The sequence below is a fragment of the Stigmatopora argus genome, chromosome 5 (assembly GCF_051989625.1).
Source record: "Stigmatopora argus isolate UIUO_Sarg chromosome 5, RoL_Sarg_1.0, whole genome shotgun sequence".
Classification (NCBI taxonomy): Eukaryota; Metazoa; Chordata; class Actinopteri; order Syngnathiformes; family Syngnathidae; genus Stigmatopora; species Stigmatopora argus.
The window spans coordinates 12,832,696-12,858,095 of record NC_135391.1 but is presented as its reverse complement, the minus strand read 5'-3'; the positions used below and the strand labels follow the sequence as shown (position 1 = coordinate 12,858,095).

At 40.0% G+C, this 25,400-nt stretch overlaps 1 protein-coding gene across 7 annotated transcripts in view; it reads right to left on the bottom strand.

Moving 5' to 3' along the window:
* sema6a (sema domain, transmembrane domain (TM), and cytoplasmic domain, (semaphorin) 6A) overlaps positions 1–25,400 on the bottom strand; it is a 119,701-nt gene that overhangs the window by 11,433 nt on the left and 82,868 nt on the right. For 5 of the 7 annotated variants that reach the window (XR_013300237.1, XM_077600255.1, XM_077600258.1 and 2 more), the window contains 7 exons: positions 24,931–25,104; positions 22,582–22,722; positions 22,419–22,493; positions 16,497–16,555; positions 15,123–15,143; positions 14,896–14,916; positions 11,762–11,932 (listed from right to left, as the gene is read on the bottom strand). Coding sequence is in view for 6 of the 7 variants with exons in the window: in XM_077600255.1 (XP_077456381.1) it covers positions 11,762–11,932; positions 14,896–14,916; positions 15,123–15,143; positions 16,497–16,555; positions 22,419–22,493; positions 22,582–22,722; positions 24,931–25,104 (662 nt within the window). In the remaining variant the exon portion in view is untranslated. The remainder of the gene's footprint in view (positions 1–11,761; positions 11,933–14,895; positions 14,917–15,122; positions 15,144–16,496; positions 16,556–22,418; positions 22,494–22,581; positions 22,723–24,930; positions 25,105–25,400) is intronic. The other 2 variants (XM_077600257.1, XM_077600262.1) reach the window with 2 other exon arrangements.

Sequence of the window (25,400 nt, the reverse complement as noted above, 5' to 3'; positions counted from 1 at the left end):
GACCGCGGAAAAGGTATATGTTCAGCTGACAACCAAGATCCGGTCCCTAGAGAACCTTTTCAAATGAGCACGAGGATCCTGAGACTAATGAAATCAAACTCCATTCCTCTAGGAAGCTTTTTTTTCTAATCAATGTGACAGCTTTAGAGAAGTAGACAGAAATCCTGACATTATCCACCACCAAGCAGCACTGCCATTAAAGAGGACCATCATAAAAAAATTGTGATTCACACCTGTACACCAAGAAAATAAATGTCACACATTTACTGACACACAGCATCAGAAAACCTGCTACCCTCGATATAATAGGGGGAAAAGTACTTGGTAACCACTAATTGTGTCTTGAATTGAACAGCTACACTGCTAAAAAATGTGAATAATGTCTCCAATTATTAGCTTAGGTACACTTGAACTGTGAGAGATACATTTTTAAAAACATTATCAAATCATATTGTGAGATTTCAAGCAATTTATTTGGACAATGGTGCAGAAAATATTTGGTGTTTGGTACAAAGGTTCCATTCAATACTGCAATGAACCCAGTTGACAGATATCAAATATTACCTGCAGTTCTTGAACAGTTTTACAAATTGGAATTTTTGGTAGCCCACTCATCCTGAACAAACTGCTTGAATTGGCTCATGTAGTCAGGTTGTTTCAACTCCCTCCATAGATGATTAATAACGAATAAAGAAATACTATTGGTTTATATATATAGATGAAGCAACACTACATTATATGCATGTGTGTATATGTATATATGTATATATATATGTATATATATGTATATGTATATATATATATATATATATGTATATATATATATGTATATGTATATATATATATATATATATATATATATATATATATATATATATATATATATATATATATATATGTATATAAATATATGCCGAAATAATGAAAAGGATATAAATTAACTGAATTCACAAATACTTTGGACAGGGAGTGGGTGGGGGCAGCAGGTGATGTAAAGGGTGGAATCATGTGGCAGCAATTTAGTCCCCCTTCCCCACCCCTGGGATCTGGTGACGTTGTCATGGTGGGACCCATGGCCATCAGTGGTTTCCTTTAAATTGGTTCCCCCACGGTGTGGAAAGTCTGGTTCTGCTCCCCTGGTGGGAAAGCTTTGCCGAGCCCCTCGCCCCTGGGATTTCAACATGACATATCCTTACACTGAAGGACTAACATGCATGTCATCTTATGAATAACATTGCTTCATAGGATTTAGTTGCTTATAAAAAGACACAGCTGGTATTGTGATATCATCACTCCAATACTCTCAGGTGATTAGAATCAATAAGCGGCCACTATCATATGTTAATGGTACTGCCTGCTCTGCTCATTAACCCTGCCCTGCCCTTTCCTGCTCTCCCTCATCCTGCCAGTTCATTGGTGCATCCCTTTCCTCACTGCGTGTACCCACTCACCACAAATACATCAAAATAAGTCTACTTTATAACACTTTTATAACATGTACTGTTTCCTCAAATTGATCTCTGTGTTGTTTATGTATGCTTCCCAGTTCCATGTTTGTTTTTTTCCTCTCGGTCTATCCCCTCATCTGATTTTCTGGCCCACAATAAACATCACAACATAAATAAGCACAGAGAGACCAGCTTAAGCTCCCCACTTGCACAGCCAAACTGTTCCAGCATTAAAAGGCATTTGGAGCTAGCATATGGGGGGTTGGAGCAAAGGCTGCAAATGGCTGACATGTCCAAAAGTTGATTGGTCAACAAAGCCTCAGCATCAAAGCATCAATTACAAAGTAGAAAGCAGTATTGAAAGGGTGTTAACACTTTTGCTTTACCTTTGCACACCCAGTATATAAGATAATGTGGCGTTCCTTTGAACATTTCGGCATTAGTACAAAAATCCTCCTCTAATCCCGCTGACAAACAAAACAACAACGATTTTGACTCCCTCAAATTCTATATGCAGACCCATGACATGTTTAGGCCTGGCTTAGCCGTAAACTATAACCATCCAATTTCCATACCAAAAAAAATCTTCTGTCCGTAGTCCACCTGAATATGGTAGACATATGAGTTGCACTTTCAGCTTGGACTACTGAAATAATTCATCTAAAGCTGCGTTCACTTGCTTAAAAACACCAGCGGTCATATTTATTTCTAAAACACATGTCTAGACGTGCATTCACACTCAACCATAACATATGACCCGAGCTGCACACGCACCATTTAGCCGTGACACACCATCAGGCAGGTGGATTACATCTCACGCATATACTCCAGATGCACACTGCAGGCTTTGGTGTCTTAGTAGTTTAAATTCATTTTATTTGTATGTCTAATGCCATTTATCACTTTTATACTACATAACGCATTTTTACATATGAAAAATATATTTTTTAACCTTTTTGAATACACTTTTCATTCATTTTATTAAATTTTATGTCTTTACAAAAAAAAACATTCTCAAGAAAAATGACCCTATATTCACAAACAAAAAAGTAGTAATTCACTATTTCTCTTCATTTGACAAAATGTCTGCCAAATGCGAATGGGTTCATCTCTCTTTGTTCTCATTTATCCTGACACAGAAAGCAATGTTCATTTCAGGCATTCGGAGGTTAAAGGGCAATGAGTCAATCTGGTGCAACGTTTAATTGAAGAAGGCCGGCTGTGGCGCTTTGTTGTGGTTTTAGGGAGGTTAATGCCCTGTTTAACCTACACTACATGCCTCTTCCTGTCTGAGTCGTTTTTTTTCTGGGTCTAAAACAAAATCCTTTCATTCTTTTTGTGCACTTCCGTGGATCACTCGACACTCGCTCACACACTTCCTGAGAAGGAAAAACTTTGAAGACCTCAAGCTTTCATTTGACAAATTGTTTCCCGTCATCAAAGGGAAATCACAGAGGCCACCATTTAAATCCTCCTTGTTTTATGCCTACAAGCTCGCTAAACTTTTCAAAATTTAATTGTGGTTCACACGTGCACAGATTTTCAACATTTTAAAGAGGCCTATTTTTCAGGCAAATGGTATATTTTTAAAGCACATTCAAATGAAGATTTTACCTTGAGTTGATTAACGAAAGAATGACTACTTATTTATGTTACCGACTACTAATTATGGGGCTCCTTATTTATTGATTATTTATTCGTACACTTCATGGTGAAGCTTTAAATCTCATTATACTTGTATAATGACAATAAATGCATTCAATTCAATTCAAATACACAATAAGGAAAATATAGATTGAAGCAATTCAAAGTGATTTTGTACCAGACATTGCCCAAACCAATCACACTATGGTTTCAACCAATGAGCGACTGTATAGCATGATTAAAAGTTCAAAAATATTATTTAAAAAAACTAAAATTTGCACCTCACATGACGTACAAAACAAAAACTAGCACTATATTTGACTCCTTGCTCCCATTAATGGCGACAGACATCCAATCCATAAGAAGGTTGGCATTCACTAATCATGTTTCTTCCCTTTTTACAGTGATAGACTTCCACACAATTTCAGATAGGAAGGGCTGGCAATGAATGATCACCGCCATCCCTCCTTGCCAAAATGGATAGAGCATCTTTTGGCATCAACAGCAGTCTGTTTTAAGATGAACAACACAGTACTGTACACTAAATATTATCTCCATTCCCAGTCGGATGTCTCCTGACCCAGCCAGAAGTCTGATCTGCATCAGTGGTGTCATGAGTAGTTTTGTGATTTCACATGCCTTCCAGATTCAGTATCACACTATTTCACACAGATATCCCGAAATCTGATAAATAAGTTCATTGCAGTCTCAACAATCCTTCTTGTATAAGTGTAATACAGGATGTCAAACAAACATTCACGCAGATACTTTTATCCTGACGATCGCTCTTTTGGCTTAAAGCATCTGAGCTGGCCTTTGTGTTGACGATGGGAAAATGCTCAAAGCCGGTGAAAAAACATCATAGAGATTTGATAGGACGCCACAAACTTCTGCACACGAGAAATTCACATACAATGTCAGGGGAAGAAAAAAAAAAGAATATACATTGATCTCGTCAGCCCCCAAAGTGTCAATGCAAAAGTAGACTATGACACCCTAATGAAACAAAATAAGACGATTGCTATGTTCTTACTAAAGCAACTGCACTAAATACATATTTTTTGCTGTTAAACTGTAACGTTCTGTGCAACAAAAGCCCCGACAGTGCAAAAGATTAATTACATGGGCAAGTGGAATACTTGCCATCCACCGGTGACCGCAAGCCGGGATTAATTCGCAACCATTATAATCAATGTGTGTAGTTACTTTAGGACGTGGGGGCTGTGAGTCTGTCCTGCGGAAGTAATCATTTTATTTTAGAAATCAACTGTTGTTTGGCATGGTCTATTAATTTTTGTTAATGACCGACAACGTGCGTGATGCTAACAGAAATCAGTAGTTTTTTGGGGTGCGAGAACAGTTGGTAAAGCTTGTTTTCTAGCCCTTTAACTAGGAAGAGTACTATTTTGGAGAACCTGTTCCTAAAACTCCTGTAGAACACAATCTTATCGGTTCTCGCGATTATAACTGAGTCATAAAAGCCGTCTTTGCGAGATAATGCTTACAAATTTGCATCTACAACAATGGCAACTCAACAGAGCAAGTGCGGCTGGTCCACCAGTGTTTTCGAACTCTAAATGAGTGGGATATTGGGTAGTCATGACAACATCACCATAAGGGCCAATCTCCTTTAACAAACGACTGTGCTCTTAAAACCTTTTTTGAATGACACCATATTGTTTCATTAAAACTCCAATTTTACGCTCGCCTGTGTGCATTGAAAAGACTCTTACCGTCGACATGTTATTCAAAAGGAAAGGCAATAAAAACACAGTACACTGATGAGACAATTAAAATCTTGATCTTCTAATTGTGCTATTGTGCTATTTAAAGGAGCGCATTAACCTGTGTGCTTCCGTACGTGCATTGTTTTATTTCAATGATAACACTTCTGCTCTAATTACTATAGTTTGCATTCCTATTAGACTGTTGTCCCAAGCAACCAGTCACAAGAACCTAATCGCTTGTAGAAATATTTTTACAAAAACAACATTTTGTCTCCTATGTCTATGCCCCCAAATATGTCAGTTTGGACATGCGTTCAAAGTGTGCATCTTGTCGTACACAGTCTATCTAACATGTATGTTAATTATCCTCAATCAAAAATGGCGAAAATAAATATAAGAACAGAGCAAATGCTTCTGTTTAACGCAGTAAGCTTGAGCAAAACATCAAAACAGTAGTGACATGCTGAGAACATTTGCCATCGTGAAGTGAACAATTATCTAATCAGTGGAGAAAATTGCTGCCTGCATCAGCAAAGGAAATGCGTAACGTCGGGAAAACGTCAATCCCTCTGTTTCTTCTCTGAGTCACAATTGTTCACCTGCTGTTCCACACACACAAGCCCCTTCGCCTTAGACCACAAATTAAAAGCACTTCAAATCTACTGGCCCAGTGTCCAACTGTTCTAAGTCTGTGATTTGTATTTTATGTTTGTAATTGGGTCACAACTGATTTTTCCAGAAAAATAAAACAATACATATTGTTTAAAAAAATCCTGAAAAAACATACGTATCCTTTAGTTGTATGTGCATAGTTCAGACATTTCAATAAAAACATGTCAATGAAAAGCCCAAATCTTACTGAAATATTGCATGTCCTACTCATATTTTGGCTGAGTAGGGGGTCAGTTTTTTTAAACTTTGTTTCAACTCAACCATTGTTGTAATCAAAAAATAAAATAAAATCACCTATAAATGAAAAAAAAGCTGAATATTTTAAAATAAACAAAGTTTCCCTGCACATTTCTGTACTTGAAACGACTTTTATGTACATAAAAAAGTGGAAAATAAGGCAAATAAAGGATTTTCTCAAGATCGTTGTGGACTGTCAATCATTTCTGCGTTTGCAATGCAAATTTACTTGTTCCTATACTTGCATATTTCAATATCTTTGGGTTTGAATTTTTTCTCGCTTGTGTGCTCTCTGTTCAGCTTCCTGAAATCCTGGTTAATTTTGCATACTTTCGTTACTTCACCGAGCCAGTCTGTGTCTTTTTTTAATTTTTAAATTGACTATTCCTTTTGCTTGAATGCATGATCCACAGCCAAGGATGGCATATCGTTTTAGAATCTTTCACATTTTCACATTTCCACTGTTTGTTTGGTTTTAGATACGTAGAAGGAAATTTTATTTTTATCGTTGAACAAAACATTTCCTCCTGAAAGTTAAATTCTGGCGATGTAGGAGCAATGGATGCTTAAAAATTCAGATCTTTTGGTCATGGTGGAGGTCTTTGCTAATATTGCTGTTTATTTTTCACCTTTACACAAAATGAATTCTTTAGGAACTTGATCGGTAAACTTAACAACTTCTATATTCAATCTTGATACAGTACATATATGCTCTCAGGAAGCATTTGGCTGATTTCAGAATATACTTGAACTGTAACTAGAGACCATCATTGACGGTTTGTTAGCAAATTTAAGATCATAGTATTATGATCAATGGTTTTCCGAAGTTTAAAACAGCACAAGTGGGTCTGCCAAAATTCAGAAGGTTTTTACTGGCTGCTAATCTTCAAGATTCAAGATATTTAGCGTCCATGTGAAAGCTAAATAAGACATTGTAACAGAATCCGAGCAACGTTGCCCTCTCGCCAACAGCTGTCAGCAGGCTGCCTTTACTGTCAAATCCTGATGTTTTAATAAATGTCTTTAGCATTCAACAAAAAGCTAAGCAGTATCAGCAGTACGCCAAGTTGTCCAATAATATGCACTGTAGTACCCTCAAGCAAAGCTTGAGGCCAATTTGAAAAACTACATGTCTAAGTCAATGCATCTGATAATTTCTTAACCCATTCCATCATTGGCACTTTCAATAATAAATACTACTTCAAGGGAAAATTGCTATTGATATTCCTCAGTCTCTTCAATTGAATTACAACCCCCAAAGATCGCCACCTATCTGATGATTTTAAGTATTTCACAGATCACCTAAAAAACCCCAAATGCATCCATAATTTAAACTGAATTCTATTCCACAAGACATAACCCATCATTATTCAAAATTCTGGTTTTAATTTTTCAAAAAACCCAGATAAATTATCCAGCATTCTTTCCTGCATTAGCACTCCAACAAAAAACTGCAATTCCTAGTTTAATGTTTGTTGAAAGATATGTGATCGCAGGGCGAAGTCCTGGAGAAAATGCAAGAAAAAAACATTCTAATCACATCACAACAATCCAAACAAATCAAGCTGAATTCCTCAGTTGCCAACTGAACGCACCTTTTTCCATGCCTTTCTGGTTAGGTTTTTGAAGTAGTAATAGGATACATTGTGGTTCTGGTATATAGCACTACTAGCATGCCCTGGTTGGAGAAAACCAGTGTGTTCCACCAAGCACCCTCCAATTAACTTTAATCCAATGTTAACCAGATCCTTGGTTCTCTATGGTGTTCTCTCCCAAAGATGGCCATGAAACCCAAATATGTAAGTCGGAATGTGTTGCCAAAATGCAGTAAATTCATGAAAAGGCTTCTACTTCTACTTCTATGTACTTCTTGTCCCGCCCGATGACCAATTCTTATTTGGTGCCATAGTACATCTTTAATATATGCTAATACGTGATACTTTTAGAATGTAAACTGTGATATTTTGTTATGGATCTGTGCGAACTAGATCGCTGAGGGCTGTTCGTAACCCGTAATGTCACAACAATACAGTATTCTTACAATGCTACTCAGATAAGTTTACTGAATGCCTTTTGCAATCTTGAAAACAAGACTGCTGTCGACAGAAGAACTCGGTTTATAAGGACAACAGTCTTTTGACTGACTGTGACATAAAACGGTTTTGCACAGGATGAAGACCTTTAGTCATTTTCCATTTGATGCCCAATTTCTGTTAACTGCAGGACATTAATACACATAGCGCATCTGTATGCGATTAGGATCTTTGCCATGTTCTACCATTATTACAAATCACCAAAGATGAAGCAGGCAATACAACCCTGTGAAAAGAGCCTTGTTTCACAATGACACAAAAAATAAAATTTCTGGCTCATATTGACATCTGAAGTATATTGTTACTCATCCAGGTTATGAACGTGAGGCCCCAAAAGTCATAAAAGTTCCAAAAATATATATTTCATTCTGCAGTAGATCACTACGGGTTTTAAATATTATTATGACTTAATATTCCACATTTCTGTTTCGACGCTTACAAACAAAGCCAAGGGGTCTTTTTAATTCCTGACATGAATTTATTCTTCTGGCTTCTCATTTGTTGATTTTCTTTTGTCTCCATTACCCTCTCGGCTGTCATTTTTTCTTTTCCCTGAATTCTGCATGATTGTCCTTCTCTGTTAAACAAATCCTTATCATGCACGTTGCTTTTCCTGCGCTCTCTTATTTCCCATGTCTCCTGCCCCTGTCGTCTAGCTGTCCTCCTCCCACCCCCCCGTCTGTCTCCCGTGGATGGTCGCTGTAATGAAGCCATAAATTGGAGCAACACAACGGCGGCTACAGGTCGGGCTGGGGAAGGTGGATGAGAGGGCCGAGGAGGAGCTGACAGAAAGAGAGACGGCAGAAAAGGAAGAGAGCCGAAGGGGGGGATTCATTTAGACGAGGGAAGAGATATGAGCCTTGTTGGAGAGGAGACAGTCGACCAGGAGAGGAGCAGGAATGAATGAGGTGGGGGCAGGATTCAGGGTAAGGGGGACGCTGGATGTGCTGTGGGGGTTATCCATAAATTGCTTGCGGAATTACTTGTAAAAAGGTATAGCCTTGGAACACGCCATCCCCGCGGGATGTCGGGAGGGGTCACAGTGGCAGGAGATGGCGAGGTGTTCGGAGCAGGGTGGCGTGGTTTTAAGCGAGAGGGCAATGTGGGCGTGGCATGGCGGACAGATAGACAAACAGACAGAGAAGCAGCCCAAATGTACTGTGAGAAGAAAAAAGCCACCTCGACTAACAGATAACGCCCCCCCCCCCCTCGACTGAAGCGGCAGATAAAGGCGCCGCTGGCTTGTTAACGCGCCTCACTTTGCACTGCTTCTTTAATTACTGTGGAGGCTTTGGCCTCATAATAATATTCATTAGGAGATACGATCCTGCAACGTCTCCGCTGGAAATGGAAAAAAGATTTGGGGGATTAATTTCTTTTAAAGCGCTGTGTTATCTGGAGAATGGCTCACGATAGATACATTTATTGGACTCTTAAACTTTTTTTTTCACCATTGAGATTATTATAGTACACTCATATGCCACAACATTAGAAACACTTGTAATTGATCAATCCAACCTTTTTACCTAAGTGATTGATGGGTGGTGACTGGAGCTAGAGTCTATGCCACCTGACTTTCAGGGATGTGGGGCACATCCTGGAGGTTTTGGGCACTTGCAGGGCAGAAATTGACAAAATGTGCATTTACATTCACGCGAGTCTTAATTTAATGCTTTTGTAACGGAAGATGAAGTTGGAGTACAACAGAGATGACAAACTAAATTAGGAGGTCAAACACTTTCTATGTGATTAGGTTTTCAAGGCATTTTCTACATAGATAGAAAAAAATACTCTCAAGCAAATGTAAACAATAAATTGAACTTGAGATTCAAGCCAACATCTGAGAGCATTGTTATAATTGTGGTTAAAATATTAAACATGGGAATAACTTGATAGCTTTTTGATCCAAAAGGAAATTGAGCTGCATCTATTAGCATATTTAGTTAGTATTTTATCTAGAATAGCTCAGCACGTGCTCTAAGGTTGCGGGTTCAATTCCTGGCTTTTCGTTTGGAGTTGGATGTTTTCAACATTCATAGGCATGAATGTAAAAATGGAAGCTTATTAAGCTATATACATTATATGATATTACAATCAAGCTTTCGTGTCAGATCTTCTGGGATTGGGCAAGTTTGCCATGTATAATGTCTAATGAGTAACGTTTTTCCCTTCTTTTGTCCCGCGGGAGATATCAGGCACACTGAAAAGTTTGCTTTCTCGCCTCATCGGGTGTTTTTGTAGAGTTGGTTTAAGTTTTTCACAGTACAGTTGTTGGCTGAAGGGCGACAGGAAGGAAGAGAAGACAGGATGGGCCGGGCGGGAAATGAACGCTGTCGACTGCGATGCACGATTTGCCATGCTGAGACGCACTAAGCTGCACTGAGGCAAAACATCGCGTAATACCATCAAAGCTGGAAAGGGTCAAAAACACATAAATAGCTGCGAAATTAAAAGCAACAAAAAAGACAAGACTTGAAGCCATGCAAACATCTCAAGAATTGCTCACATTCGGTAAAGGCAAAGCAAAAAACACACCACTGTAGCCGCCGCGTACAGAACAAGAAAATATTCAAGAGCTGGAATAAAACAGCAAAAAGTGCAGTATCAAACGAGAATCAAAAATGAATCATACTGGAAACATAAAATAGCAAGAAGCTTGTTTGGAAATGTGAGGCCTTTGCGTCATTACCTGAGCACGCCTAACTGGAGCATCCCACCATACTACGTAATTCCTACTATTGCAAACAAGTCTGCGACGTGACTCTTTGAGATAAAGCTCCAGTGAGACACCTGCTCAGGTAACTCAAATGTGATGCTGGCTGAATGCATGCTGTCCTTCTATGTGTGCGGATCTACCTGCGTGCCACTTCCAGCTGAGATTCTAATTTCCCCCTGCTAAAAAATATGTCAATAACAAATAACGTATGTACTGCTGTTTTATGTTGTAACTTCATGAATAATAGGATGACACCCAGAGACAAATGAAACGCAGAACCCCAACATAACCCAGCCTCCTTTATGACTTATTTTTAAGACTCATTTGTGTGACGACTGTGGGTTTAACATATGTAGCTATACTAACACTTTGGGGCACATTTGCACATCAAAAAGCAATAGTGGAATTTTCGCCAGTACTATAAGGCGCAAGTAAAAGACTAATTTTCTCAAAAGCTGGCACTGCACCTTATATATGGATCAATATTGGTTAATCATTATTTGATTTTCACTTTAGCACAGCTCCATCAAGTGGATTTAAGATAATGCAATCCCTTACTACTACTACAACCACCACTTTGACTACTGCGTTTTATAATCCAGGACACTTTATATACGAAATCAAATTTAAAGATAGGTCATTCATTGAAGGTGTGCCTTATAGTGCAGAAAAAAGGTAAATTGTCATTCTTGATTTTGGAATATGAGAGGACAGAATATATTTTGGAGTCCTTAATAAAATTTGCTAGTTTTTGTAGCATCTGCTAAGGCTAAAGCTCAGCCTCACAGTGGCACTTCGTGTTCCACTTCCTCTCATTCACCATCTGCCAGGCATCCTGCGACCTATCCTTGAGGTGGGTTGTTAACGCAAGGGGAAGGGGCATTCATTTTCACATCACCGAGACATAGACGGTGTTGTACCAATCTTGGGCGGGAAATAAATACGGCGTAATGCCCTGATGTTACGTCTCGTGGGACACCAAGAGGCAGGGGATGATGAATTGGATCCCACGAGATGCGTACGTGAATGTTTTCGTAGACGCATCCTAATGAGCATTGAATGTGTGTTTGTCTTGTGTGAAGCAATTTGTCCGCTAGATAGAAAGCGATCTGTACACCTCGTCAGCTGGAAGCAGCAATGCAGTCGTAAATCTCAATTACACGAGCGCGCCCCCCGCCACAGGTGACAGCAAACCGAGACCATCTGTTGCGTTCCAAGGCTTACCATCGGTTTCGGGCTGAGTCTGAGAGGGTACGGCCATGTAGGGCTCCTCCCCAGTGTCTGAGCTCATGGGGGCATCCTTGCGCTCCACCATGCGGCCCCGCCCCAGCGGGCCCTCGGGAAAGGTCGGCGTGGGGAGTGAGAGGGTGTGGTGGTGACGGCGGTGATGGTGGCCTGCCAGATACAACACAGGTTAACAAGGGACCGGGTTCGTCTGAAGAGGCATCGGTATGCTTTTGTTTCTCACAAAAAGTTGGGGCTCTTTGGCGTTTAGGTGAAAGGTCAAAATGGACCTCAAATGCACTCATTTATGTCTCTTGCCATCAATGGCAGTCAATGAGTTAAGCATAGTTGCTCATGATATCAATACCTGGACAACATTTAAGCATTTCTCATTGAATGAGACATTAGTCCAAATGAATTTTGCCATTCAGCTTCTTATTCGAGGACAGCAAGTGCAAAATGTACAGAAACAGTGGACTCTTGCGCAATCTAGGTAAGAGGCCCATTTTAGTTCAACTGTAAAGGTTATAGTGCATTAAAGGTTCAACATAATACATCACACGGAATCCGGATGCCCCGAAGCTCCGGTGAGTACACGCACGCACACAGTTCCCTTCCTCGAAGCACGCAAGGACAGCTGCTTGGCGGCGAGAGGCAACAGTGTTTCCCCCCGGAGACCCCGAGAGCAACTCATTAGTAAATGTGTCTCTCCACATTGTCATGTCCTTTGCTTTCCTCCACCTCCCTTTCTGATGGGCATGCATTGCACTGGGCCTGTCAGCGTAAAGTCATATTTTACCATAATCACCAGAGGGTTCGCACCTTTCGTATGAAGGATGACGACGACGCTGACTTGCCTTCTTTGCGGCACTCCTGTCAAGCAACTTTTTACAAAAGTGAAAGCGCGTCTCAATTTGGGAATGCGAATGCTCGCACTTTTTCCTCTTTTATCTCCCCATAAGCTGCTCGATCGCTTAGTCTAATTTTTGTGCTCATTTGGAGATGTTCTGGATTGTTAGGTTTAATTCCCTTCAGTCTAAACGTTTTGCCTTCCCACAATTCCATTTGTTGATTTGAACATTTCTGCATTTCCTTGTATTTATCAGTGAATAATGATATAGATACGAATGGAAAGCTTTTTGGTGAAGTGCCAAAGTTTAGTATGCACTCGACTTGCCAATTAATTTGTTTGATTGTTAGAGGAAATAAGCAAATGGACTTGCAAAAATGTTTTGAGTCAGTAAAAACGTAAACATGATAAATAAACTACAGGTTGGGATTAATGAATGTAAACCATCCAGTGCTTATGTAAATCACCCTCACTAAGCTTACAGTACATTTGAATTCTTATTTTGACATTTTTCTTGGATTTTGAAGATTTTAGCGCATAGAAATGCCTGACGTTTATTATTATTTATTTTGGACAAAATATGTATTCTGGATGGTGGTCTGTTTTGAGAGCATGTGTCAAAATAGATGGTATAGAATGCTATTAAACATTTCCTACGGCTATCTCTATAAACAAATTGAAAGCATCCCCGCAGCTTCATCCTCTTCACAAGCATGAATATGTTATCAGAAATTTCTTGATTTTTTTTTCTGTTTACATTCAAAGCAGCCTAATCACATTAGCATGTGACAGGCCTACTTAAGCCGTCTTTAATTTGGCAGCGACTTCACATTTCAGTTAATCGAATGAAGCCTTTGTTGGACTGCACTCAATAATTTTGACCAAGAAGGTGAAAGCAGTGTGGGTAGTCAGATGTACTTCAGCTTCACAATGTGTTTATGTTTGTTTTTAAAGAAGAATCTGTTGGTAAACTAGCACACACCCTCACGTCACTATCTTCCTCCCTTGGCGTGGCAATCATTAAAATGATTTATTTAACTATTGGCCCAAGGCTGAAAGATTAGTGTGACAGGCCTCTTTTATAATTCATTCCTTCACCGCCAGGGGAAGTGCAATTCAGGGAGATGACACACATACAGACGGAGAGCGAGAGCACCGGAGTCGGAGCTTTCGATGGTGATTAGAACCGAGGTGACCGTGTCTAGTCTGGAGTAAAGGCGGAGAGACTGGAGAGGAGGCATTTATTCATTCCACGGGTTTGTGTGTCTGTGTGTTCTAAAGCGTGTGTTAACGTGTGGATGAACATGTTTATGGCCGTATGCATTTTCCATGACCCTTGATCTCTCCAGCAGCAGGGGACATTGGGGTTACAGCCAAATTGGGGGTGGTAATGGAGAGAAGACTACAGGGGTTGAGGGATTCGAACGATGGATCGTGTTGTTTTCATGTGGCAGCTGTGTACGTGGGAAGAGATTAGATCAACCCAACATCACAAGCTATAGGTCAAATCCAATAATAAAAAAGTATTAACTGAACAAAAATGGAAAAAAAGAGCGATTAAACAATTGTCTTCCATTAACATTTACAACCGACCCATTCCGACGGGGATGGTGGGCAGTAACTATTTGTGACTTATCACCATCAATGACTCTCGGGAGTTAAATCACCTCACATCTAATGTGGGTTTGGATTTTACATCACGTCACAGATTTTAGTCTTCATGGTCAGCACTCTAAATCGAATGTACGTGCATTTAATTTTCAATTATTTGAAAAGAATTATTTCGGTACAAATTTTAGTTTACATTTGTGCACAATACATTTTAATTGAATTATTATACAGCTAAACTGCATCTTTTTAAATGTTATTTTTCTGCATTCGAATGCAGTAATGAGATTGAAATGACAGGTTTGCTTGATCAGCTGTATTTCTAATCTGATCTAGGGACAATTTTAGCTGACTTCCCTCCTATTTGTTGACTCCTGTCTTGTTCCTAAAGCGAGGCATTTGTTCACCATCAAGGCCTTTAGCCACCAACAAGCAAATCCATCCAATTAATGCGGCAAAGGTCGGGGCTAATCAATACACTCACAGAGGGGAGAGGAGGAGCTGTTAACATACAACACGACAGGGTCTAACAGAGCTAACAAAATCAGAATCATGATTAAAGATGTTCCCTTTTCTTATTCCTGTAAAGGAGCCACAGGAGGAGGGCTGCACGAGAAGGGGCCGTCTGACTCGGAAAGGGGTGGAATGGACCGACCGTGATTGAGTGTTTCATTACCTTTATAACTGGAAGGAATGTCTATCAAAAAGGAGGAATGACATAAATTCAGTTCAACGCACGGTCATTAATAATCTGTCTTTACAGGTGGGAGGAGTTTTCATTTCCTTGAGAGGGAACAATTCATCGAGTAGATGAAGAGGTGTGGTCGGACTTAAAGTGCACGAGATAAAATGTCGCTCCCTGTTTATTTCATTGTCTTATTACGGTAAAAGTGGGATACTCACCATTCAAAGCCACAAAGGTATCTGAAAGTAGAAGACAGAAGAAAGAAAAAGTATGTCATACGTAAAGAATCTTTCGCATTTGTTAAAGGGTTCATCTTTGACATTTGCATAACTCTATTAAGCATATTGATGAAATTGAAGGGAAAATTTTCATTTTTATCTTATCGTTATTATGCCACTAGGTAACACATTTTCCACTGTTTTAGATCTGACACCTATTTTTCACCTGTCAACTTTTTGGGAGTGATGTCTTTCTTTATCTTGCCAGGCTTAAAAAAAATGTAAAAAAAAGCCTTTGCTAACATATGTACTTAACTAATTTCTTTTTTCAAATATTGACTATTAATTATGAAAAAACAAACACGACTATGATGTTTATTAAACCTCATCATGTTCTTACAAAGGATATGGCTAGTTTTGTGTATGCAGTAACACCACAGTAAATAAGCAAACTGGGGAGGAGAAAAACTGATAGAGATAACTAGGGAACAGTTATCATTTACATTGTACGTTGACCGCCAACCTAGTTACTTTAGCCGCACATGTGGTAGGAAGGCTATTCACGTTGCTGTATTAGGAGCAAGCTGGCCCATGACAACTAAATTACCAAAGCACATTTAAAACACACATCTTGGCCCCAGAAGGGCCATAAAAGTTTAAAAAAACAAGCCCTAAAAGTAACATTGATGTTGCTTTTTACAACATTTTTATTTTTTTGCTACGATACAATTCTTTCGGCTTATGTGCGGGGGGACAGGCTCAAAACCAATGAGGCGTGTTTTATTGGAAAACTGTCCAGCTTGGAACTTAAAATAGCTTCCCTTTTTGGGATGCAGCTTTCCTGAATTCTAACTAGAACACGTTGAATAGCACGTGAATCTCGACTGTCAATTTGAAGTAAAGTGCAAGGGAAAGGGTTGAGTATACAATGTGTGATTCTTCCCCTCTTGTATACAGGATATTTAAGTCTCACTAATTGGGTTGAGAGTTCTGTGCCCTGTTTTGTGTCACCATATGAATGACTGCACACACAAGCAAAATGCGTTTTCCCACTGTGGCGATGAATGTTTGTGTGACAGTGTGCAAATAGGAAGACAGTCTTTGCGCCACAGGGCACGGATTGCACTGACCGAGCGGAGCAAAGATGCTCGAGGAGGGGAGTGAAGGACAATTGAGAAAGGGGCAGATGGATGGAAGACGCTGAAAGAGAGGATTGTGAGGGCGGAACAGATGGGGGAGGGAAAAAGGTGACGCCACTGAAGACGGAACCTGACGATGGAGGGTGAATTCGCATACAGTGTGTGAGTAGGAATTATGGGATGCCGACGTAGTGAAAAAGGAAAGATGCAAGAGAGTGAAAAAGGGCCTGCTTACTTTGGCAGTCTCCCAGGCCATCTGTGTTACCATGCTCCACGTCCTGCTCAAAGGCGGATCTGCAGGGAACACAGACATCATGGTCAGCGGTGGGAAGCGGGCCAAGAAATACCCCGGTACGAGTCACATCGCTTCAAGAAAACAAAAACAAAATCGGCAAATTTCTGAACACTCCTTCGGAGAAGCCTGCAGGACGCATTTAACAAGAACGGCATCAAAGAACATGTAGCAGACACCCTCAAGGTCTCAAGCCAAAGGTTAGCACCAAGGAAATGTGTAGGCAAAAAAAAGAATCCATAACTGGCAATGAACCTATCTCACAATCTGGTGGTATCAACTGACTGTTTTCTTCGATTTATGAGATATTTTGCCTGTTTCCAGCCTGGTCAAAAATACTCCATTATTGTACTTCAGCAAAATCGCCATAGACTTAAATACAAACTTAAACTCCATAAAGAGGCACCAAAGCCACTTTCCATTTTTCCACTTTGTAGTCTACCGAGAGGCACTTTGCTTGGCGGCCTCCTCGCCTAGTTCTCAATCAATCTTTTCTTTTTCTATTGCCCCTGAACATCTGCTATTCGACAATGACTTCTAGCGTTAATATACTGTGTTAGTGCGTTGCCGTGAAGTTAGAAAAACTTCGATTTAAGTGTAAATAGGGACTATATAAGATATGTAGAACCAGTAATTCCAAGTAAAAGCTTGCCTCCCTGTGTACTGGCGCACAAGGAACCCCCGCTGAGGCAGGAGAGGATATTTAAATCTTTTTTCACCATTTCAAAATAACATTGCAAATGCCAGTAAGCTTCCCACCACCAGCGACCGTATCAGAGCAAGTGGTTGAAATAAATACATATTAAATATTCAAATCGGATACCATCAGCTGCATTGTATTGAAAAACCTTATGTCTACAGAATAGCTGATATTCTGGCTACTTTCAATGGAAATTGCCGTGCAAAATTGCACCGGATGTTAGAAAAAATAATGTTAAAAAAAAAAACTCTTTGGGGCCAATTTAAATTCCTGGCACGTTTCATTCTTGTACCCCATTACATTTCTCCTAACCCCACTTTGCACTTGCACAGATGTTGGTCGCGAGGCAAAATTTATGGGGCAATAAGACGCATTGCTGTTTCCTTGGCAACTCGGGGCAGAAGGTTTTGCTGCCTACAAAATCAAATGGGCAGTTTCTTTAACTTAAATATGTAAGTATATTTAACACATTCAATACCACTGACAATTAGAGACATCTAATCGATTCTGGGAGGGTTGACAGCTACTGCCACTGACAACAATTGAGGAGTTGAATTGACACGCCTAAATTGAATGCATAAATTAATTAATAAATCCGTCTTTCATACAGCTCATCTTCACAAAGGTGTACCAACACCCTCAACTGGTTGCCAGCCATTCTGTGAAATATTTATTTGTACCAATTCAAGATAAAGGTACTTGTAGTTATATGGAAGTGTTTTCATCTACTTTATTTTCCTCTTCTACATTCACAATCTGTCTAGAGATGAGTTCCAATACAATGGGCCAAGGCTGGTGCGCTGAGGTGTAGCCAAGACCAGAGAGCCATCACATGGCACAGAAGGGGTGAAGAAAAAGGTGGCGGGGGCATGGGGTGCTTTGGGAGATTCTATTTTCTGCTCCAATCTGCAACGAGACCTTTTTTCAGCCTGAAAGACCACCAAGTAGGCAGGAGATCTGTGAAACAGAGCGGACCAACTGTCAAGCAGGATCATAGTCACGCATGACAGCTTCTAACAGTCCTTCTCCTGCTTCTCATCTTCCTCAACCACCTCTGCTTACAATTACTCCACGAAGCTCAGCCTGATGCGCTCCAAAACCACCAATACAGCCCATTAAGCAAAAAAACTGAAAACCGTACAATAAAGTCCAAAATGGTTTTGATAATGACAAACAGATTTTCACTGTAACTCTTTTTTTCCACTGGAATTATCATTCACTCTTTCAAACCACAACAATATTTCAGTCGGCGGCAACATTTCACAGCTTGAGAGCTTTGCCAGAATTTTTTCCAGCACCCGATTACTTCACAGTTACTGTAAACCCTGACCCCTTCTTTATGTACTAGCCAATTGGTGTTTCTTTTTTTTTTAAAGGAAAAGTGTCATGTTTTACATTAAGACACACAGACTAGTTGAACAGACTATATATATATATATATATATATATATATATATATATATATATATATATATATTCTATATATATAGATATAGAATATATATATATATATATATATATATATTCTATATCTATATATATACATATATATATATAAAAATTTCTTTATTTCAGTGTTGTATTCCAAGGTGTGGTATATATAAAACCATTTAATATTCAGAGCATATATTGTTCATCTATCACTGTTAATCGCTACCAAAAAGTTAATACCTAACTATAAGATAATGATACTGAAAAGCCACATTTAGTTTGAGCTTTTCAAAATTGTAACATGTTCCTGGAAGTATGCGTCCCAAACCCTTAAAACATAAAGCCAATAGTCCGTCATGCTTACAGGGTTTTTACTTTAAGAGGACCTTTCCAGTGACATTTTTATAAGGAAAAAAAACACTTGTAAAGATGCTTGTTGCTGGGCAGAATTTTTTTAAAGCCATGTTGTATCCTAGGCAATTTGGAGCAGAGGTTAGTTCTCTTACAATGGCAAAAAAGGGGCTGGTTGGAACACAATCAAGTTAGACTTTCAGTATACTAATATAGCCAAAAATAAGACTATTAGGATAAGCAATCCAATCATAGAAATTACATTTGTCATAGAATCGCTGATATTTAAGAAATGTGAGTAGCATTTATTTTTTGCACAGACATTTGACATATTTCGCCAATCAATGTTCAATACGCGCCCACCATACAGCCTGAACTCATATCAGTGATGCAATTACTATGGACTATTCATTTGTCCCACAGTAGCCTTGTCATATAGCAAAGCAAGACGAGCGTGCAAGAGTTTGACACCACAGACAGTTCAAGTCAGGGTTAAGATCATGCATATTTAAATCCAACTTCCACTGTAGATTAGAAGAAGCAATCACAGGGGTTCTTGACTCAGATGCAATTATGATGTGAGATGTGTAGTGGAAGCACAGGAAGGAATTTGGTCATGAAGGGCAGGCATTACATCGGGCATAGTAACGTTAACGGTTCATACCACAACTCAAATGGTATTCAGAAGCTTCTTTGACCAACTGTGCAAAATAAGTGTGCTATTTAAGGAAGTCTATTCATTTTGAATGGTGAATAAGCTTATTGATTCACAACCACCAGTTAATATCCAGCCGTAGAATTGTAGAGGGCTGGCAGATCTGAGATTACAAGAATAGCCCACAGAGGGTGAGGGTGGCTCTGGGCCATATTGCAGTGGTGGAGGAGAATCAAGCTGCTTGTATTGGAGACATAACTCGATGTGGCAACACAGTGACACAGGCAAAAAGGCCAGATGGAGGTAGAAAAGAACGTCGGAGCAAGAGAGCCAGAAAATGTCAAAGAAATAAATGCAAGCAAGTAATCAAGAAACTAGAAAGTTTCTCCAGCACATGCAATACTTTCTAGAAAACTGGAAAATATTGAGGCTATTGCTTTTTAATGCAGAAGATAATGCATCCAACCAGGCATATTCTAATTACTTGAGATACAAAGTATGCAGTTTTGTCAAAAGCATCAAGCTGCAATAATGAAGATCCTAAAATAGAAATGTTACATCCATTGAAACAGATCCAAATAACGCTGACCTTTGCTCTGAACACTCGAGCGAGTAGAAGATGTGAGCTGAAATTTGTCAATCGGTGCTTCATAAAAACTGACAGCTAGCCAGGCACCGAACGCTGGATAAAAATCTCATGGGTCAAGCAAGAGGCTGAAAAATTGAATGTGATGACGCTCATACACCGCAAACAAATGTCTGATCTCTTTTCACCTTTTGGACCTGATTGACAATTTTTCAGCAGGGAGCCAAGAAGTTTGTGGCTGTAAGGGAAAAAAATGCAACTGCGTTTCACATTGCCCTCTTTTTTACCATAATGTTTTGAAGAAGACAGACAAAACTGCTGGAGGCACAACAATGTGAACGCAAAGGGCATACTGTCCAAGGATTTGTATTTGATGCTGTAGGAATAGTATTGCAGCAGGTTTTTGTTGATTTCATATCGTCACCTGCCTCGTTTTCTTCTCTCCAGCCTTGCAAATAAATAGCGACATTGTCAGGCCTTACTCAGTGCTGTGCTATTACTGGCCGAGTGTGGGCGCCTTCAATCAAAGCTCTTTTGGGTGGCTCAGCATGGCAAAATAATAACAGGATGGGTGTGACTTTTAGAGCATTCATGTGTGCCTTTGGTAGAACTGGCACACCAAGCTAATCATTTTACAGCACAGGGATCACATTCATTCAACGTCAAACAGTCAGCAGAGCGCCAGTCCTTTTGTTATGACTTCACGTGTTAAATGTTTTTCCCACCACATATGTCCAATATGCTGTTTGCCCAGAATATAATCGGGCTCTGTGTCCCAGCTACCGCCGCAAAATTACAGTTAGCGTGACCATCAAGTGTTGCTCGGGCTAAGCAGCCAATCGCTGGTCGGGCCGCGTACGACGCTTTCCTTCCATTTGGCCTTCCAATAGCCTTTGCAGCTCAGGGAAATTGCACTTACACACCATAAAATTAGAAAGCACACAGTCATGTCAAATCCAGAGATGAAGGCTACCAGGCATTACAAAAAAAGGTGGAACGTTGGATGGGAAAACTTGTAAAACGCCTTTACGGCCTTTTTGTACAGCCAGGGTTGCATTCAATTTCAGTGGAGCAAAACACTTGTTAAACTAGATTGGAAGGAAAGGAAGTTGACAGCCCAAGTATTCATTGCAACTTAAACTTTCAATCTCATATTAATTCTAAATGATTTATATCTATTACATGCACCACTTGCAAAGAGCTGGGACAAATCCCAGCTGGCACTAGGCGAGCGATGGAGTTAACCTCAGGCAGATCAATTTTCCAAATTCTTCAACCTACTTTCTTTGCGAGTCTACTGAATAATTTATTAAGACAAAACATTTATGATACAGCCTTCAACTTTAATAATCTCCAATTTGTTTCAAGAGTTTGAGTGGCCAGCAGATCAGGGATTCTACAAAAGTAGCTGCTGGTTTTTGTAAAATGTTGCATCAAATTCAAGTCACCTGCAACAAGCATTAGCCATCCATTCATCTTCCCTTGCACCTAACGACATTCAGGTCACTGGTATTTTCTGGCATTATAGCTGTCTTTAGGTGAAAGGAAGGGTTCACCATTGGCTTGTCGCCATTCAATCACAGTGCATGTATAGACAAAGTCATATTCAACATTTCGGTTTGTGGAAGTGTGAGGAATCCTTGAGAAAAGCCATGGAAGCATGACAAGAACTTGCGGCCTCTACAGAGGAAGGAACTAGATAAGATTTGAACCACAAACTGTCCCATCTCCTAAATCACACATGTTAAACTTAAGGCCCAAAGTCCATATATGGTCCTCGCCATTCTGGCGCACTAGAGGAAATCATGTACTTTATTGAGTTCATTGTTCTTTGGTAAAATACCAAAAGTGCAGACTGTCAAAACTTAAAAAATTCCATTATTGCAAGCTTTTGTGTTAACAACCTTAAAATTATAATTAAAAAATTATAGTTATTGAACAAAAAAGTTGTACTGTCTTGTGAATTGAAAATATTAAAAAAAATATTGAAAGTATTACAAATATTCTTATCTGTGTATGAAATAATATAAGGCAATCAATGGAAACGTGACAATAACAAGAAAGACCATGCCGGGAAAAGCAATGCAGTTTTAAAAAGGGCCTAAACATGAACTTTTAAGTAATTCTCGTTTTCTGACTTACTTGGTTTCAATCACTTCTCTGCACGCTCCTTCTGACACCCAGCCACAATAGGGATCCCTGGAGGCGATACAGGACCTGGCCAACAAACAAAGGACATTCATCTATGTGTCACAAAAAATATTGAAGTGACCTGTTTTAGGGCCATTGTGGCTTTGAAACATACTTTTTGCATCTCCCGTGCCTTTCGCAGCGCGACAGAGGTACTTTAACCACACAGGAGGTGAACGCCACCCACAGGGCGTGACCCTTGGCGTCGATCTGCATGCTGACGATGCGCTTGTCCTCCACACCGTCTATACTACATCTAGACAAAGGACAGCAAAACTCAGATTGGACAGGATGAAAATAAGCCTAGCGTTTTTGCTTCAAAAAACGAGTACAGAGAAGTGCATTGTTGGTCAGCAGAACAAAATCCGACGGCTCATTTTTAGAGATTAAAAAAAAGTGGGTGCGATTAAGACAAAACAGAAGACCATGAGTTAATACTAGAAGGAAGATACTGAGTGGGTGATACGGATACAACATATGGCCAATGGAGAGCAGTCAGCAATAAGACTGCACTTATGTATACAAAAAAAGGCCACTAAACAATCCATTTCCCCTTCTATCCACTTCCTCTGTCCCTGTCCAGTCTTTGTAGGAGCCCCCCATAATCCCCCTGGGCGTGTCCAGCATGTTTCCTTCCATCCGTTCCTCTCCCCATACCAGGATTAATCTTACCCCTTTGGAGTACTTCAGTGGCGCATTAACATTCTCAATTAGAGCTTAGAGTCCATCTACACTGGGTAATACTCAGCAATCGGGCGCGTGCTGATCCAGCTAACGCCAGCCAGAGGGTAGAAGGCGGGCAAAGTCACTTACTGTACTCGAGTGATGCCAGATGGCCGACGGCCGACCGCTGCTCAGCTAGCTGGGGAGCGGCATGGTGCGAGAAAGAGGACCGTACAGGAAGGAGACGCAAAGAGAGGAGAGGGAAGGAGGCAGGCAGGGCCTTGCTCTCTATGCCCTCCATAAGTCCTGTCACATAGCCGCAATATGTTGGGAAGCAAATAACGGTCACCTTGAAAGCGGCCCCTGTCAAGCCCGCTCGGGCTCCTTCCCTTCAATCTCGGCTGTCTAATGTTATGCCTGCGTGTGATATTTTTAAAAGCATATATTTCTCTATGCAAAGTGGTCTTTTGTCTTCCAAAATTACATTTAGTGCAGGGTTGAACAAATGCATTGGGATGAAGTGGAAAGATGTTTTTAGCATTTTATACCCACTTTGTAATTCTCAGCTGCACGACTACAGTATATTCATGACTATAAGTGACACTGTTTTTCATAGTTTTGGCTGGGCATGCGACTCAGGGACGATTTATGTTTTTTTTTCACACTGATAGCTGTGAGAAGGTGCCCTTTATTCCTGGGGTTTTTCAGAAGTGATACAGAAGAGTTTACATCAGGTAGTTTTGTTTAGGATATAGTTTAAAGAATAACCGCTAATATATTAGGACAAGAGATCCCTAAATAGTTCTTAATTTTATTGTTATTACTACTTTGTATAATGTTTGTTCTTGCTCTGATAAAAGAAATAATTTTACTTATAATCCATTGCTACTCATATACTTAAATATTCTCTTATTGAGCTTTATTTGGATGACTTAAACTCAGTTATGATTTATGGTCCAATTAATATGCTATATTTTTTTCATGACTTCAACTCCGTTTTGTATTGACAATGACTATAAAGTATTCTACAATACAATTTAGTATTCTATAGTAATCTTGTGAATTCAGTCCTATTAGATGGACATACAGCTACTGCTAATCCTCATGTGACAGAGTGCATTACGCGGTTGACTTTATTTTACATAAATAGAAAACTTGTTTAAAAATAGCAAATAGCAGTCTTTCCATGACCCGCTGATCTTCACCACTGTTATTTCTGCCCCACTCTGTTGGCTCTGCTGCTTGGTCACCCTCGTCAATTAACCAAGCAAAAAGCATTTGCCTTGGCAGGGTCCAAAATGTAGCTGGAATGAATTTTTATATGCCGAACTTACAATGACTATTCACTCACATGTCTACGCAAGACCTGGCAACCCTGAAATGTATTTGAGCAAGCTCACCGGGCTGCCTCTGAAGACAAACACAGACCTCAATGTGAGCGTGTGTATGTGTGTTTCCTTTAATCAGGCAGGAGTTTTGGAGAAGCCGGGCTCTACTGTGGTCTCCGACCGCAGAACTACATTATACAGCGCCCCGGGCTCGATGTCTTTAATTTAGGATCTGCTGTCGGGTAGAATGTAACCTGATAAAGCCCCTTTACAAATGATAGAGTAGCCATCTGCTTGACTGGCTCTACTGCAGAGGTTAGGGGAGTAGGATATTGGGCCTGGTTGCCCTCTCTTACACTGTATGACCAACGAGTACTGTATGCACGAAAGCATCCACGTGTTTGTCTAATTACATATTATCATCTTAGTATCTTAATATTTCTGGGGTGGAAATATATTGAAAGTAAACATACTTGTCAGGGTTGTAGACGTTGACTTCCTCCAAGAACAAGCTGTCGTTAAGAAATCCTTTGTTCATCTTAGCAAGAAACTTGAGGATAATGCCTTTCTCAGATCCCAGGAAGACCACTGTGTTGTTCTTATAAGGGCCCGCTTCACTGTCCACCACAATGCGTGTAAGGCGATAGCTGAAACAAAAAGCACCAACGATTAGTTTATTTTCTTTGGTCCCAATTAGATATACCACCAATGTCCATTGGGTTTCATTTCGTTCATTTATTTTCCATACTACTTACAAGGTCAGCTGGGGTTACTGGAGCCTATCCCAGCCAACTACTACGGGCACCAGGCGGGGGACACCCTGAATTGGTGGCCAGCTAATTGCAGCGTACACGGAGATAGACAAGGATTCACACTCATACTCATACCTAGGGGAAATTTAGAGTGCTCAACCAGCCTACCTTGGATTTTTCACGATGTTGGA